The 17,173-nt window shown below is 46.5% G+C and overlaps 1 protein-coding gene across 1 annotated transcript in view; it reads right to left on the reverse strand.

Moving 5' to 3' along the window:
• Positions 1–4,658, reverse strand: part of SKIL (SKI like proto-oncogene) — a 43,171-nt gene extending 38,513 nt beyond the window's left edge. Inside the window, exons 1-2 of the mRNA XM_032260598.1 lie at positions 4,484–4,658; positions 787–2,553 (exon numbers count right to left, since the gene is read on the reverse strand). Of these exons, the coding sequence (XP_032116489.1) occupies positions 787–1,884 (1,098 nt within the window). The 5' untranslated portion in view covers positions 1,885–2,553; positions 4,484–4,658. The remainder of the gene's footprint in view (positions 1–786; positions 2,554–4,483) is intronic.
• Between the last annotated feature and the right edge of the window lie 12,515 nt (positions 4,659–17,173).

A 17,173-nucleotide genomic window follows, 5' to 3' on the forward strand; every position in this document is an offset into this window, starting at 1 on the left:
TAAAAAAAAAAAAAAAAAAAAAAAAAACCAGCCAGGCACGGTGGCTCACGCCTGTAATCCTAGCACTTTGGGAGGCCAAGGTGGGTGGATCACCTAAGGTCAGGAGTTCAAGACCACCCTGGCCATCATGGTGAAACCCCATCTTTTTAAAAAATAATAATAAATAAAAATAAATAAATAAAAATTTTAAAACCTTGCTTACTCAAATCACAAATTCTTCAGATACGTCTTTTCCATTTGTTTCAAATATTGAGCAGGCCTGAGTAGCCAAGCACAGAAACATCAGAAATCATAGGTAGATCTCTGAAAAATGCTGTTTCGAGCCCACAAGAATTGTTTTGACTAGCCATTGTACCATTTGCAAATGCAGATAACACCAAAGTGCAAATTATCTTGAGTCCTAGAAAAACAACAGATGCAGTAGGGTCAAGAAGCAGGATGTGTGAAAAAGAGGATATGAGAAAAAAGCCCTATCTCCTCCACTCCCTAGCTACTAATTTTGGGAAAGCCATTTTCTCTCTCTGAGCTTCATTTGCTTTATCTATAAAATGGAATAATAGTCTTACTTCTCTCACAAGATGTATGGAAAGTCAAATGAGAAAACATACTGGGAAGCACTTTATAGCCTAAAAGTTGCAATATAAATACATCAATCTGTATTTTGTTATTGTTGCATGAGAAATGTTCAACATACAGGTTAACTTACAATCTAAACATAGAATTTTTATTTCAAAGTAAATAAAACTATTTTACTATTACTAAAAATTGATATAAAAAACAACTTGCCTTGGATTGATTTCTCTTTCCACTTCTCATGCTAAATTTCTCCTTCATTTCTTCTAAAATTATCTTCAGTTTCTTTTCTTCAGGTGTTCCTAAGTATTTTTGGTTCACATGAAGATAGCAATGCCATTTAGCCGATTCAAAGCCCCAGTGGCAAGTTCTTTTGTCAGGTGATCGGTGAGAATGCATCACAAACGTCTGGGGTGCAAACATTCCACAACACTCCAAACACTGAATACATGGAGCATCAGGCTGAACATAAAACTGGGGTGCAAACAGTCCCTGACATTTGCCCAAGCATTCATGTTCCACTTCAAAGGCACTGCCAGTTTCCTTTAACCGGGCCAATGAGTTTTTAGCAGGAAGTATGCTACCATTTTGAGGAAAAGTTCGTGGCCGCAATAAAGCATTACATAATCTTTGTGCATCAGTTAATGTAATCAGCCCACAGGATGGGGCATTGAATGGAAGTATGCCTAGTACCTTTAAGATATGAAGCTGGTCTGAAGAACACCTTGAACAATATATGTATAGTTCATCACACACTGTATTTATTTGCTGGAGTGTAAATTCTCGGAGAACAGAATTTAAGACTTGGGGCAAACAGAGCCTCTTTTCTCCTCCAACTTGAAAACAAGAAATAGATTCCCCTTCCAACACAGTCTGGGTGAGTTCTGTGGAGCTATCGGAAGGGATGAGCAATGGGCCAGGAAGAACCTGCGGAGATGGAAGAGGCAGAAATACAGTAGGCGACATGCTTTCTTGGGAATACCGAGCAGAAAATGCTGCTGGTCCACCTAGAGAGCTCTGACTACTTAAATGGAATTGTGCCAATGTGTGTTTCAAACTGGGATTTAAATGTAAAGTTTCAGGAACGGAAGCACAGGTTCGCTTGACATGTTCTCCATCAGTTTCCACTGTCATGTCTTCATAGTCATCCAAGTGTTCCTTCTTTACTGTTGGCACCTTGTTTATCATCTTTCCACTTGCATGAATGTCTGTCATCATTTTTTTCTCTGGGGGGCTGCCATCATCTCCCATCCCATTCAGTTTTTTAGTTGAACCCTGAACCAAGGAGAAATTTGTCTGGAGGTTTTCCATTGCTACACTACTCTGTTAAACAATTAAGTCTGAGATTTGCATTTCTATTTAGTTGCTTATTTGAAAAGGGGAAAGTAATGAATGTATACAAATACTTATGGTAACTTACTTTCACAAAAACCTTCTAAAGAGAGATCCCCTTAAATTACTCAATACTTAGTTTTGGTTCTCCTTATAATCTGGCGTAATTTCACTACAAAGCCTATTAAATTGTTCGTTTTGCCTCCAATAATAAGGAAAAGAGGCACACCTCTGAGGATGCTTTGTTTTCTTGAATTTTCAGAAATACATATCAAAATAAAGTTACCAATTTCTCAATTCAAGATGTCCAGGATCAATGCAATGGTTTGGTTTCGTTTGTTATAAGCAAACACATGAAAAGTTTATGCCATTCCTTGGGCCATAAAATCTGGACTCAAACACAAGTCAAAATGATGCAACCCAATTTAAATCTTTACCACTAAGAAAATCAAAAAGGAGGGCAGAGGGAGTATTTCCTCTAAAAATGATGGTCTGCTGGTCTGTGCTGAAAAACTGAAGACGTGTGTAAATCCTCACACCAGTAAAAGCAGCCTCTGACTTCTTGAACTTCTACAATCAACAATGATACTTAACAAAAAATTGCCCAGTTATCTTCCAAGATTATAGTTCATTCTTCTTTTAATTAATCTGCAAGGAGAGAAGGGGATGGGGAATAGTTACATTTGAATTTGCTCCAGAGGCCAAAGAAAACCAGTTTCTTTGTCTTTCTTTCTTTTTAAGAGTCTCGCTCTGTTGCCCAGGCTGGAGTACAATGGCACAACCTCGGCTTGCTGCAACCTCCGCCTCCCGGGTTCAAGCAATTATCCTGTCTCAGCCTCCCAAGTAGCTGGGACTACCGGCGCACGCCACGATGCGTGGCTAATTTTTTTGTATTTTTAGTAGAGACAGGGTTTCATCATATTGGTCAGGCTGGTCTCGAACTCCTGGCCTCAAGCGATCCGCCTGCCTCAGCCTCCCAAAGTGCTGGGATTACAGGCGTGAGCCACCGCACCAGGCCGAAACCAGTTTCTTAATATTAAACTGAGTTCACTTTACCAAAGGTGACGCTTGAGTGATTTAAATCTGGCACTAGTTTATTAGAACATTCATTTAAATAGGAAAGCAATTCGGAGTTGGGTAAAGCGAGCAATAATGTAACACAAAAGGCCATTTGAGTTGAGAATATGAAGAATCTTAAATAGATCATCTCAATCAGTACCAGAGGCTTTTTCAGTTATGCCATTTTAAGGGGGAAAAATACATTACTTCATCTCCTATTTAAAAACAAAAAAAACAGTTTCATCCAAAAAAATCAAATAGGAGTTAACATATATCTACCATATGTAACTAAGTTACAATTTTAAGTGGATTAATTCAGCTGGTCCGTGGACACTATTTTTCTGGAATGACTGTAGGCAAAAATTAACTTTCTCTTTTAAAAGGTTAGCGATTTTACTTAATAGAAGCCAAAAGCTATAGACTCCATGCCTGGGAATCTCCATCCTCGAACAAGACTAATCCGGGACAAAAAGCACAAGGCAGACAAACCTCACAAAGAATGCAAATGGAGGAAGAGGAGAAAAGAAAAGACTCTTCTTCCACTTCCTTCCTGAGAGAAAACCCAAAAGAAATCCAATAAATAGAAATTTTTGCTTCCCTGTCAACAATTTACCATATAACAGACCCAAAGGATTAAGGACCAATACTACTAGCCATCGTACTGACTTTTGTCCACCACAGGAACATACCTCACTTAACACAGGCCAAGGAAGAGGGCAAGAGGCATGACCTAGAATGGGGGAGCCCCAAAACCCTGAAGTCCTCCGCCCACTCAAAGCCACCCACCTATCTCTAACCCGAAGAGGGGGGAGAACAAGGGACACGGAAAGCCTGGAAGTGGGTGTGCAAGGGGGTGGAGGGAAGTAAAGGGAGGAGTCCCCCCACCCCCATCAGCGAGCCTGGGATAACCTCAAGTGCCCTCCCAACACTGCCCCCCCGCGGGAGCCGCGGGAAGGACTATGGAAATCCCCCCACTCGCACCCTCTCCCCGGGAACTTCTCGGGTGTCACCCCAGCGCCCCTAATGCTGCACCTCCCCCCCGCCAGCTCCGGGCCAGAACGAAGAGGGCACCGGGGTAGTTCAGGCGCCGAGCGCACATCCCCGCACTGCCGGGGGTTGACGGACCGGGTCGAGCCCAGGGCATCCCCCCGGAGCGCTGCTGGACGGGGGGAGAGGGGTGGTGGCGGGCGTCCGGGTCTCCGGGGTCCCCGCGGCTCCCGTCAAGTGCAGCGCCCAGCCCTGCCCGCGCCCACCGCCTGGAGCCAACGAGGCGTAATCCCCCGTGGGACACGCGCTTTTCGACTCCCTCTGGCTCCGACCCCACCCGGGACCCGTGCATCCAAAGCCCCTACTCGGGCCTCGGCGACCGTGGAAGCTCGACGAGCTTTGTGAACTCCCCACCGCCCCTGTCGCCGCCGTCGGGCTCCCCGGAGGCTGAGCGCCTCTGGCCTCCCGCCGCCTTCGCCGCGTCCCTCCCCCCCGCACCCCCCTCCCCGGCACCCACGAGCCGGAGCCGCACCTGTGCCCGCCGCCGCCGTTCGCCCGCTCCCTTCGGCTGTGCCGGCGCCGCTCCGAACCCCACACACATCGCTACACACAGCCCTCTGACGTCACCAGCCCTCGGCCCGCCCACGTCACTGCGGAGACACACGGCTTCCCGCAGACGCCGCCGCCGTCTCCGGCCGCCCGGGGGAGAGCGAGGGCGGCGGGGAGGGGGAGGGGAAGGGAACGGAGCCAGCGGCGGCGCCGCGCGCGCGGGCTCGTCGGCGTCGCCGCGGCAGCCACTTCGCGGCTCCCAGCTCTCTCGGAAACGCGCCCGCCGTCTGGCCTATTGTGGCTCCTCAGAGCGCCCCCCCACCCCCGGCCCGGTCTCGCGCGCGCGCGCCCTTCCCCCCCCGGCGCGCGCCCGGCGCTCCTAGCCCCGCGCGCCGTCTGGGCGGCTGGCGCGAGGCGCTGTCTGCGGTGCACCCAGCGCAGACAGGATGTTCCCTCCCCACCCCACCCTCACCGCCGCCCTCCCTCCTTCCTTCCTCTAGTCGCCCAGCCGGCTGTCTGGGGCCTCCGCCCCGCCCCCGCCCCACCCGCCGCTGTGTGGTGAAGGGCCAGACCCTGGGGCGCCCTAGACGCTCGGCCGCTGCGCGGCGGGGAAGAGGGGGCAGGGCAGCCGCGCGGTGCACTGTGCGCGACCCCAGCAGCCGGCAGGGCGGAGGCAGTGCCCGCCCGGCAGAGCGCCGCCGCCCGAGGTCAGGCACGGGCGACCCTCCCCCCGCTGGGCCGCAGCTGGGCCGCCCCGCCCCGGAGGCAGCCGGGCGGCGACCGCCTTGCAGGGCCCCCGCGGCCGGCTCCACTCCCCGCCCCCGCGGGACCTCCCTCCTGGGCTGCCCCTCGCCCCCGCGGGGCCTCCTGCCCGAGGGCCGCCCAGCCAGCTGCCAGAGCTCCGCCCCGTCCCGGCGGCCCCAGCCTCGCCCGGGTGGCCTCCACCCAGACGCCTTCCCCTGGCTGACCTCCATCCGCCATCGGGCCGGGCGGGAGGGGTGGCTAAAGTTCCGGCACAACCGGGAGCAAACATTTCTGTCTCTGCTCCCCAGCCTCCTGCCCCCAGCCCACCAGGCTGCTCTCTCGGTTCCAGAGGGGAGCTATAAATTACACGTTTCTACAGTGTTCACTGAGGGGTTTTTTGTTTTGTTTTTTGGAGAAAGACGAGACAAGGTGGGGAAGATAGGACTTAAGAGCTTTCCGGCTGTGACCCTCTGCGGCATATAGGGTGGTGTTCCTGGTTCCCAGGGTTGCCGCTTAGCATATTGAACTCCGCAGAGCTGCTCCGTCACATTTCGAAACACCAAGAAATCCCCTTTTCTTCACCCCACGGCAAGATCTGGAACCGAAACAGTCCACCGAGTAGCAATGCACAAAATTGAGGAGACTCGAGCTTTGTCCCCTTTTTTCTATTTTCGTCCAATTTCTTCTGGATTTTACTGCTTCGGGTCGCTCCTATGGGGGCCCACGTTTGGAGTCGCTGGCTGGAAATACTCTTGTGCTCGTAGATTTTTTTTTCCTTTTTTTCTTACAACAGGCCTCCCAAAGGCTCACAAGCCTCTCAAGCCCCACAGATCCCCGCACCCCCACCCAAGTTCCCTTTCTTAGGACCCCTCCACCGAGCTCCCAGGTCGTGCCCCCTCTCTACTCCCCCCACCCCACCTTTTCTTCGTTCTTGACTGCCTCCTTTCCTGAACATGAATAATTCCACAGCACTTCCCATCTGTTATTGCCATAGAGACAGAAGCTTGGCAAAGATAATGATGTTCTGTGCAGAGCCAGTGGGGGGAAAACAGCATCTGCGAGTCTGGGGGGGATAGATATTCTAATTGTGAGAATATTCAGAAGGCCTGGCTGAAGATCCGATGCGAAGACTGGACAGTCCTGAAACTTGGCTCCAGGTCAACTCTCAGCACCTGGCTCCTGTGTCTAGCCAGAGGAACAATTTTTAGAAACTAACGTGACTGGTTAAAAAAAAGTAATTCCAAAACTACAATTATTAATAAATGTTTAGTAGTCATTTTGCTAGCCATAAGAATAACTTGCTAGCATGTCCAAGGACCAAGATAGATTGGACAGTAAACAGACTTTTGAGAAATTAAAGACATTAATCCGCCTCCCCGTTCTGTTGATTTGCATTCCTCAGAAATCTGTTTTTGAGAGAGGTATCTTTCATGCCTGTGATTTTATGTGCAGTGGTTTGACAAATAGTGACCGGCAAATGTGACAAGAACCAATCAAGCTTGAGGGCATTTATTTTTCCCTTATTGGTCGCAGTACAAAATGCACCAAATTAAAATCACTTTGCCCTTGAATTCCAAAACCTCAAAGGTACAGCTTTGAAAGCAAGTGAAACTGAACATGGTCCATTTATACATAGATCTGAGGCAGATGGAGAGGATCACAGGAAGCCACATTTTTGCAGGCCTACTTAAGGATTTTCAGAAGTTATCAGTAAAATTGATTCTATCATATGGCATTGAAAACAAATGATAACGGTTCTTTATTCCAAAAACAGAATTGCAAAGACATAGAAAATGCAGGCCGTGGAGAAAATAAGCACTTCGAGGTTTTTGTAATTCCACAGGCCTTCATCAATGTGGAAAAGTCAATTAAAGAATTGGTTAGCAAATAGTTGTTAGGTGGATTTTGCATGACCTCCCACCTTACCTATTTGGCTGCCAGCGGGAGTTGAGCAAGACCACCAAGAGAGTGCTTGTCTGTGCATAAGAATTCCAAATGATTGGGGGTGGGGACTACCTATTGTTTCATATTCTTCTGTTAAATAGTACAGAGAGAAGACCCAAATTAACTGTTACTAGGTAGTCTAGAATGTCTTCCTCAGTAGTTATGGCTGTCTGATAGTAACAGAGACCAAGAATGGAGAGCTTACAAACTCGAGGGCCAGCTCTGTTCTGTGACCCTGATAAATAGTTTGGAGCAAATGCTTTTCTTTTATCTCCATTTACTGATCTATTGATAATGACCACTAATACTAATTACAAAGAATATGGAAATGAAAAAGCATAAGGTAAATTGCAAACAGTCAACATAAATTATGTTTATTTTTATGAAGGAGGGGAAGAAAGTCAAATGTTAATTGAGCATACAAATACTGGTTTGTGTTTTCATTTACACCTGCTCTTTTCCAAAGAAAAGAAACCAGTCATAGTCTCTGATGGTCCTTCTGCCAAAGTTCTCCTTCCTGGAGCCTCAATGTGTTTGGAAGTTTTTGTTGTTTTTTTTTAGCAGCAAGTCAAATGCTAGGAGGTCCTTCAGTTTTTTCACAAAAGAATCTCAACCATTTCCTTTTCCATCTCATTCTTTTCCTGTAGCTTTTCATTAATTTCTGTTTTTCAGAATTATGGTATTTAATTTTATTTATTTATTTTTCTTGAGACAGAATCTCGCTTTGTCACCCGAGTTGGAGTGCAGTGGCACGATCTCGGCTCACTGCAACCTCTGTCTCCCAGGTTCAATCGATTCTCCTGCCTCAGCCTCCTGAGTAGCTGGACTATAGGCGTGTGCCACCATGCCCAGCTAATTTTTGTATTTTCAGTAGAAACGGGGTTTCACCATGTTGGCCAGGATAGACTTGATCTCTTGACCTTGTCATCCACCTGCCTCAGCCTCCCAAAGTGTTGGGATTACAGGCGTGAGCCACCACACCCAGCCCAGGATTATGATCTTTAACTTCTTTTTTTTTTTTTTTTTTGAGATGAGACGGAGTCTGGCTCTCTCACCCAGGCAGGAGTGCAGTGGTGTGAGCTCCCAAGTAGCTGGGACTGCAGGTGTACACCACCACACTCGGCTAATTTTTTGTATTTTTAGAGAGACAAGGTTTCAGCATGTTGGCCAGGCGGGTCTCTAACTTCTGACATCAGGTGATCTGCCCGACTCAGCCTCCAAAAGTGCTGGGATTACAAACTCGAGCCACGCCACTCGGCCTGATATTTAACTTCTTCACAGCACTTTCATCATTTTTCTACTTGTCCTCTTCCTTTACACTTTTCTCCTCCATATTTGTTTTGTGTTACTGTTACTGCCAGTGCACAGTTTCTTCCCCTCACTGAGTAGGGTTTCTCCTCGAGTCTGCTTTCTCCTGTTATCTGCCAAGTCAGTACTGGATCTACAAGGTCCCTATTTCTACTTTTATACCTTAAGTAAGATGAAAAACCAGATGCTTAAAAACTATTAACCTCATCTCCCTGAATAGTGTCACACAGCACTTCCTTTATTTTTCCCCCTTCTCTTCTTTTTTATTTATTTATTTATTTATTTTTTTATTTTTTTATTTTTTTTTTTTAGACGGAGTTTCACTCATGTTACCCAGGCTGGAGTGCAATGGCGCGATCTCGGCTCACCGCAACCTCTGCCTCCTGGGTGCAGGCAATTCTCCTGCCTCAGCCTCCTGAGTAGCTGGGATTACAGGCACGTGCCACCATGCCCAGCTAATTTTTTGTATTTTTAGTAGAGACGGGGTTTCACCATGTTGACCAGGATGGTCTCGATCTCTTGACCTCGTGATCCACCCGCCTCGGCCTCCCAAAGTGCTGGGATTACAGGCTTGAGCCACCGCGCCCGGCCCTCTTCTTTTTTAAATAAGGTAGGGTCTAGCTATGTTGCCCAGGCTGGAATACAGTGGCTATTCATAGGTGTGATCATAGTATACTGTGGCCTGGAACTCCTGCACTCAGTCCTCCCACTTCAACCTCCTGAGTAGCTCAGATTATAGGTGCATGCCATCATGCCCAGCTATTTTTTCAGGCTTTAACTTAGGTTTCATGCAATTGAAAGGAAAGAAAAAAAACAAAATTGAATAGCCAGAAATGGTATAATAGAGAAAGATGATGTTAGAAATGTTTGAATTTTCAATATTTAAATTGCAAAAAGCTGGGTGTGGTGGCTCATGCTTGTAATCCCAGCACTTTGAGAGGCCAAGGCCTGCAGATCACCTGAGGTCAGGAGTTCGAGATCAGCCTGATAAACATGGAGAAACCCTGTCTCTATTAAAAATACAAAAAATTAGCCAGACTTGGTGGTGCATGCCTGTAATCCCAGCTACTCAGGAGGCCGAGGCAGGAGAATCAATTGAACCTGCCTGGGAGGCGGAGGTTGCAGTGAGCTGAGATCATGCCATTGCAGTCCAGCCTCAGCAACAAGAACGAAACTCCATCTCAAAAAAAAAAAATTAAATAAATAAATAAATTGCAAAAAATCCTAAAATCAATGTAACAGTCACATTAAGTGTATTTCATTATCAATTCTAGGGATTTCCTAAGTCTTTAGAAAGTTTAGCAGTTTATTGCAAATCAGAACTTTTTTCTCTGACATTCTGGGTGGGGAGGGGGGACTGGGAAGAATCACTATCTTGTCAACAGCTCTATGATGTTACCATGCTATGATTTTCAAACGGTAAGTAGAGAGTTATAGAATTAGTAGTGCGAGACTCTTAAGTAGCTCAAAGTGCTTCACTTATTCCTATGAGATACATACAAGAAACCCCCTTTTTTAACAAAAGGGAAGTTGAGACAGCGTTTCGGTCACCTGCTGAATCACATTGCTCATGGGTGGTAGAACAGACATTAGAACCAAATGGACTTGATCCACATCCACGGGGTTCCATTCAGTTTCTCACGTTTCTTGTGTACATTCAGACAAGCTCTAAGGACTAATTCAAATTATTCAAAAAGAGCAAATATTAGCCAGGCACGGTGGCTCAAGCCTGTAATCCTAGCACTTTGGGAGGCCAAGGCGGGTGGATCACGAGGTCAAGAGATCGAGACCATCCTGGTCAACTCGGCGAAACCCCATCTGTACTAAAAATACAAAACATTAGCTGGGCATGGTGACGCGTGCCTGTAGTCCCAGCTACTCAGGAGGCTGAGGCAGGAGAATTGCCTGAACCCAGGAGGCGGAGGTTGTGGTGAGCCGAGATCGCGCCATTGCACTACAGCCTGGGTGACAGAGCGAAACTCTTTCTCAAAAAAAAAAAATAAGAGCAAATATTAAAACTGACGGATTGGGTACATTTATCACAAGCCACAATAATACTTATCCTTACTGTGAGCAATGCTCTCTGATCATTCATTCTGTTATATTATGTTTCTTTGTATTTAAGTCCACTACTAATGCATTGCAACCTGCAGTTTAAGAAACAATGAATCAAATAACAATAATCAATGTTAACATTTATGTAGTATCTACTATTGCTAGGTTCTGTTCTAAGCACTTTACGTACAGTAATTCATTTTATCTTAATAACAGTCCTGTGACGTAATGGTTATTATTGCCCCATTTTACAGATGAGGAAAAGCACAGAGTTATACCCAACATCACACAACTAGATAAATCCTTTGCTTAGATTGTGAGAAAGGCTATCCTTGATTTTCAAATCTGAGTTCTATGTAGGATCAATATGGTTGTAAAAAAAATAGGACATCAAAGTTTGTGTCATATGATTTGGGAGTCGGCCAGGCTCGGTGGCTCACGCCTGTAATCCCAGCACTTTGGGAAGCTGAGGCGGGCAGATCACGAGGTCAAGAGATCGAGACCATCACAGCCAACGTGGTGAAATCCCGTCTCTACTAAAAAAAAAATAATTAGCTGGGCGTGGTGGCGTGCGCTTGTAGTCTCAGCTACTTGGGAGGCTGAGGCGGGAGAATTGCTTGAACCTGGGAGGCGGAGGTTGCAGTGAGCTAAGATCGTGCTACTGCACTCCAGCCTGGTGATGGAGCGAGACTCTGTCTCAAAAAAAAAATAAAAGCAATAAATAAATAGTAGATTCTGATTATCTTTGGCCGGGCACGGTGGCTCACGCCTGTAATGCTAGCACTTTGGGAGGCCGAGGTGGGTGGATCACCTGAGGTCAGGAGTTCAAGACCAGCCTGGCCATGATGGTGAAACCCCATCTTAAAAAAAAAAAAATGATTTGAAAGTCACTAAAGATTCTATCTCCTTCACTGCAATATGACATAGTGTTTGAAATCCCTAGAAGACTTTTTTTTTTTTGAGTCAGGGTCTTGCTCTGTCACCCAGGCTGCAGCACAGTGGGACAACCATGGTGCACTGCAGTCTTGACCTCTCGGGATCAAGCAATCCTCCCCTCAGCCTCCTGAGTAGCTGAGACTGCAGGTGCAGGCTATCATGCCCTGCTAATTATTTTTACTTTTTTTTTTTCCTTTAAAGACGGGGTTTCACCATGTTGGTCAGGCTGGTCTTGAACTCCCAACCTCAGGTGATCGGCCCGCCTTGGCCTCCAAAGTGCTTGGATTACAGGCGTGAGCCACCGCGCCCGGCCTCAATTATTTTTATTTTTATTTTTATTTTTATTTTTATTTTTGTAGAGACAGGGTCTTACTATGTTGCCAGGGCTGGTCTTAAACTCCTAGGCTCAAGTGATCCTCCTGCCTTGGCTTCCCAAAGTGCTGGGACTACAGATGTGAGCCACTGTGTCCAGCTTACATTTTATTTTCATTAATATCCGTGTTAAACTGAAAATGTGTTACTTGGGAGTAAACATTATTTTTAATTATTATTATTAATCTCTAAACCTTATAACATGCTTCAAGGTAGGCAATATTATGCCCACTGATCAGATGGGAAAATTGATATTTTGGGTTTATCTGGAATCTTTGCTGGAGTTTGCTGTCTATATCAGATTAATTACTCATATAATAGAGTCCTGTTTTGATGCAACACAACATAAAGCAACTTTGATTAGAGGAGGGTGTAGAAATTGTCAGAGTGGGACCGGGCTCAGTGGCTCATGCCTCTAATCCCAACATTTTGAGAGGCCAAAGCGGGAAGATCACTTGAGGTCAGGAGTTTGAGACCAGCCTGGCCAACATGGTGAAATCCCATCTATACTTTTTTTTTTTTTTTTTTTTTTGAGACGGAGTTTCGCTCTTGTTACCCAGGCTGGAGTGCAATGGCGCGATCTCGGCTCACCGCAACCTCCGCCTCCTGAGTTCAGGCAATTCTCCTGCCTCAGCCTCCTGAGTAGCTGGGACTACAGGCACGCGCCACCATGCCCAGCTAATTTTTTGTAGTTTTAGTAGAGACGGGGTTTCACCATGTTGACCAGGATGGTCTTGATCTCTTGACCTTGTGATCCACCCACCTCGGCCTCCCAAAGTGCTGAGATTACAGGCTTGAGCCACCGCGCCCGGCCTCCATCTATACTTAAATATAAAAATTAGCCAGGCATGGTGGTACATGCTTGTAATCCCAGCTACTTGGGAGGCTGAGGCAGGAGAATCGCTTGAACCCAGGAGGCAGAGGCTGCAGTGAGCCAAGATTGTGTCACTGCACTCTACCCTGAGTGACAGCAAGATTCCATCTCAAAAAAATAAAAAATTAAGTAAAATAAAGAAATGGTTGGGGTGTATTCATGGTGTAGCTCAGGGGAGGAAAAGCTCAGGAGAAGGACTAGAGTAGTAGTAGGGAACCACCAAATGGTAGAATGAGAATTGTAGTGGCCTCCCTGAGGTTGCCTGCCCAGCCCAGATTTCTTTTCCTGGCTCCTGCTCCACCCTCCTGAATGACAAGGCCATAACGGTAGGGCTTCATGCATCTATGGTTGACCTTGTCCTTAGTCACAGCCAGTTGGACCAGGAATGGACACCTGAGCCAAGTGAGGCCAATGATCACCTTCCCAGAGGTATTTGGAATGAGCACTGAAAGAGTCTAGCCTTGCCTGGCTGGTGTGTTGAATGGAGGAAATACAATCTCAGGAGCTACTGGCAGTCATACTTGCTTATTGTGGAGTGGAAAAGCAGTGTAAACCAGTCTGCAGCGAGAATGAGGCAGATGCAAGAGAGGAGCAGATAGAGTGTTGATAAGGCTCAAGTCTCAGATTCCAGTTCCTTCCAGAGGCTGAGCTGTGTTTCTGTCCTTGGATATTCTTGCAACCTTTAAATGAATCCTCTTTTTTGGCTTGAGCTAGCCATGGTGGGTTTCTGTTACTTGTAGCCAAAAGAGCCCTAACTAGGCTGAGCACGGTAGCTCATGCCTGTAATCTCAGCACTTTGGGAGGCCAAGGTGAGCGGATCACTTGAGGTCAGGAGTTCAAGACCACCCTGGCCAATACAATGAAACCGCATTTCTACTAAAAACATAAAGCATAAAACATAAACAAAACATAAAAATTGCCTCAGCCTCCCGAGTAGCTGAGATTACAGGCACATGCAACCACACCCGGGTAATTTTTGTATATTTAGTAGAGATGGGGTTTCATCATGTTGGCCAGGCTGGTCTTGAACTCCTGGCCTCAAGCCATCCACCCATCTCAGCCTCCCAAAGTGCTGGGATTACAGGCGTGAGCCACCACGCCCAGCCTACTTGCTGCTTTTAAATGTAGGAATCTCTAAGTCAGTGCTATCCCATAGAATTTTCTGCAGTGATAGATGCATTTTATATCTGCATTGTCCAATAGGGAACTGCTACTACATGTGGCTGAGTACTAGTAAAACTAAGAAACTGGCCAGGCATGGTGGTTAACGCCTGTAATCCCAGTACTTTGAAAGGCAGAGATGGATGGATCACTTGAGGTCAGGAGTTCGAGACAAGCCCGGCCAACACGGTGAAACCCTGTCTCTACCAAAAAATACAGAAATTAGCTGTGCATGCTGGCATGCACCTGTAGTCCCAGCTACTCAGGAGGCTGAAGCAGGAGAATTGCTTGAATCTGGGAGGCGGAGGTTACAGTAAGCCAAGATCTTGCCACTGCACTCCAGCCTAGGTGGCAGAGTGAGACCCTGATTCCAAAAAAAAAAAAAAAAAAGAAAAGTAAAAGAAAAAAAACCCTAAGAAATTGAATTTTTAAATATTTTGTTGCCGGGCGCGGTGGCTCACGCCTGTAATCCCAGCACTTTGGGAGGCTGAGGCGGGTGGATCACAAGGTCAAGAGATCGAGACCATCCTGGTCAACATGGTGAAACCCCGTCTCTACTAAAAATACAAAAAAGTAGCTGGGCATGGTGGTGCGTGCCTGTAATCCCAGCTACTCAGGAGGCTGAGGCAGGAGAATTGCCTGAACCCAGGAGGCGGAGGTTGCAGTGAGCCGAGATCGCGCCATTGCACTCCAGCCTGGGTAACAAGAGTGAAACTCCGTCTCAAAAAATAAATAAATAAATATTTTGTTATATTTTAATTAATTAAAGTAGCCACCTGTGACCAGTGGTTACCATTTTGGACAGCACAGCTCTATAATCATTGAAAATAGAGAGTTGTTTCTGTGACAGGAAGCAAATCATAAAGTTGGTTTGCAGTGCCAAGATGAAAATCAAAAGAAAACTGCCAGTGAGTACTGCAGAAACAGTAGGGGACAATTGTGAAGCATCTGAATCAATAATTGCAAACTATGTCCCTACCTCCCACTCTATGCAATAACTTGGAAAAAAGGATATTAAATTGGCTCTCTGAGAATTATCTGTAAAAAAAAAGAAAGGAAGGAACAAAAAAGGGAAGGAAAGAAGGAGGGAAGGAAGCAGAAAGCGGCAAAGTCACTCTAAATAGAGAAAACGGTTCTCTGTTCAGAGTAAAATTTAGCTGAATGCATTAACAAATCAACAAAAGAAATGAATCTTCAAAAGGCATAATTGGTCAGCAAGGTTAGAAAATTATCTCAATTGTGGAGATTAAAGAATCAGCCTCAATGTATTCAGAAATCAAATCAGGTATTTAACTTTCCTTATTCCGGCTGGACGCCATGGCTTGCGCTTGTAATCCCAGCACTTTGGGAGGCTGAGGCGGCGGGTGGGGGGGTCACGAGGTCAGGAGTTCAAGACCAGCCTGTCCAATGTGGTGAAACCCCATTTCTACTGAAAAATAGAAAAATTATCTGGAAATGGTGGTACACGCCTGTAGTCCCAGCTACTTGGGAGGCTGAGGCAGGAGAATCGCTTGAACCTGGAGATAGAGGTTGCGGTGAGACAGGATGGTGCCACTGCACTCCAGCATGGGTGACAGAGTGAGCAAGAAAACGCTCTGTCTAAAAAAAAAAAAAAAAAAAAAATTTCCCATATTCTGATTTTTTTTTTTGGGTGGGGGGGGCCTGAGTTTCCCTCTTGTTGCCCAGGCTGGATTGCAATGGTGCGATCTTGGCTGGCTCACCACAACCTTGCCCTCCTGGGTGACACCATGCCTGGCTAATTTTTTTTTTTTTTTTTTTTTTTAAGTATAGACAGAGTTTCTCCATGTTGGTCAGGCTGGTCTCGAACTCCTGACCTCAGATGATCTGCCTGCCTTGGCCTCAAAGTGCTGGGATTACAGGCATGAGCAACCGCGCCTAGCTGATTTTTTTACCCATGAAATAAACTTGTGGTTATAATAGGGCTTCCACTTGCACATGGAGATCTGTGCCAGTGCAAATGTTCCAGTTCCTTTTCTAACTGTAAACACATACATGGCATGCTGCTGTGTGCTTCCACTGCTGTAAGTTTAGTTAACGTGAGTCTGCTCACAGACCAGATCAATCTTGTTTGTTGACAGAATCAGGTATCTGAACCTTCAAGGCAAAGAGCCAGGTTCTAATTAACCCAGATAACCTTGGTCTGGCCAGGTCTCCGGCAGACAACCAGATGACCTCCCTACCAACTCCCTGACCTCTCCTGGGGACATATCTTCAAAATATTATTTTCTAAGTAGGATCAGGAGAAACTGTGGAGATCCTAAATGGATTCTGTCATGGCCTAATAAGGACAGGAGAACAGAGGGATTAGATATGGAAGACTATGAGACAGACGAGTTAATCTAAAGGGATGACAGGAAAAAGAAAGGACCAGCAGCATTCTTATCTGGGAAGTATTGGGCACTTCAGAATTCAGTATCCCCATTAGAAAGTTGTTTGATGAAACCCAGAGCTTACTTACTGAAATGAAAAGTAGCAAAACCAATGGGTTTTTGTTGTTGTTGTTTACTTTTTGTTTGTCTATTTTTTGAGACTCCGTCTCACTCTTGTTGCCCAGCCTGGAGTGCAGTGGCGCAATCTCAGCTCACTGCAAACTCTGCCTCCCAGGTTCAAGCGACTCTCCTGCCTCAGCCTCCTGAGTAGCTAGGATTACAGGCATGTGCTACTATGCCCGGCTAATTTTGTATTTTTAGTAGAGATGGGGTTTCTCCGTGTTGGTCAGGCTGGTCTCGAACTCCTGACCTCAGTTGATCCGCCCACCTTGGTCTCCCAAAGTGCTGGGATCACAGGCGTGAGCCACTGCGCCCAGCCACAACCAATGTTTTTAAATAGGAAACTTATCATCTTGACTTCTTACTACCCAAAAAGTACCCATCAAGGCACCAGAGCAATTTTTCTAAAAGTGGGATTTACCAAGCACCTGCACCAGAATCATCTGAAGAGCCTGTTAAAAATATGGGTTCCTAGGCCGGGCGCGGTGGCTCACGCCTGTAATCCCAGCACTTTGGGAGGCCGAGGCGGGTGGATCACAAGGTCAAGAGATCGAGACCATCCTGGTCAACGCGGTGAAACCCCGTCTCTACTAAAACTACAAAAAATTAGCTGGGCATAGTGGCGCGTGCCTGTAATCCCAGCTACTCAGGAGGCTGAGGCAGGAGAATTGCCTGAACCCAGGAGACGGAGGTTGCGGTGAGCCGAGATCGTGCCATTGCACTCCAGCCTGGGCAACAAGAGCGAAACTCCGTCTCAAAAAAAAAAAAA

Source organism: Sapajus apella, unplaced genomic scaffold (genome assembly GCF_009761245.1).
Source record: "Sapajus apella isolate SASKATOON/1434 unplaced genomic scaffold, GSC_monkey_1.0 scaffold4, whole genome shotgun sequence".
Classification (NCBI taxonomy): domain Eukaryota; kingdom Metazoa; phylum Chordata; class Mammalia; order Primates; family Cebidae; genus Sapajus; species Sapajus apella.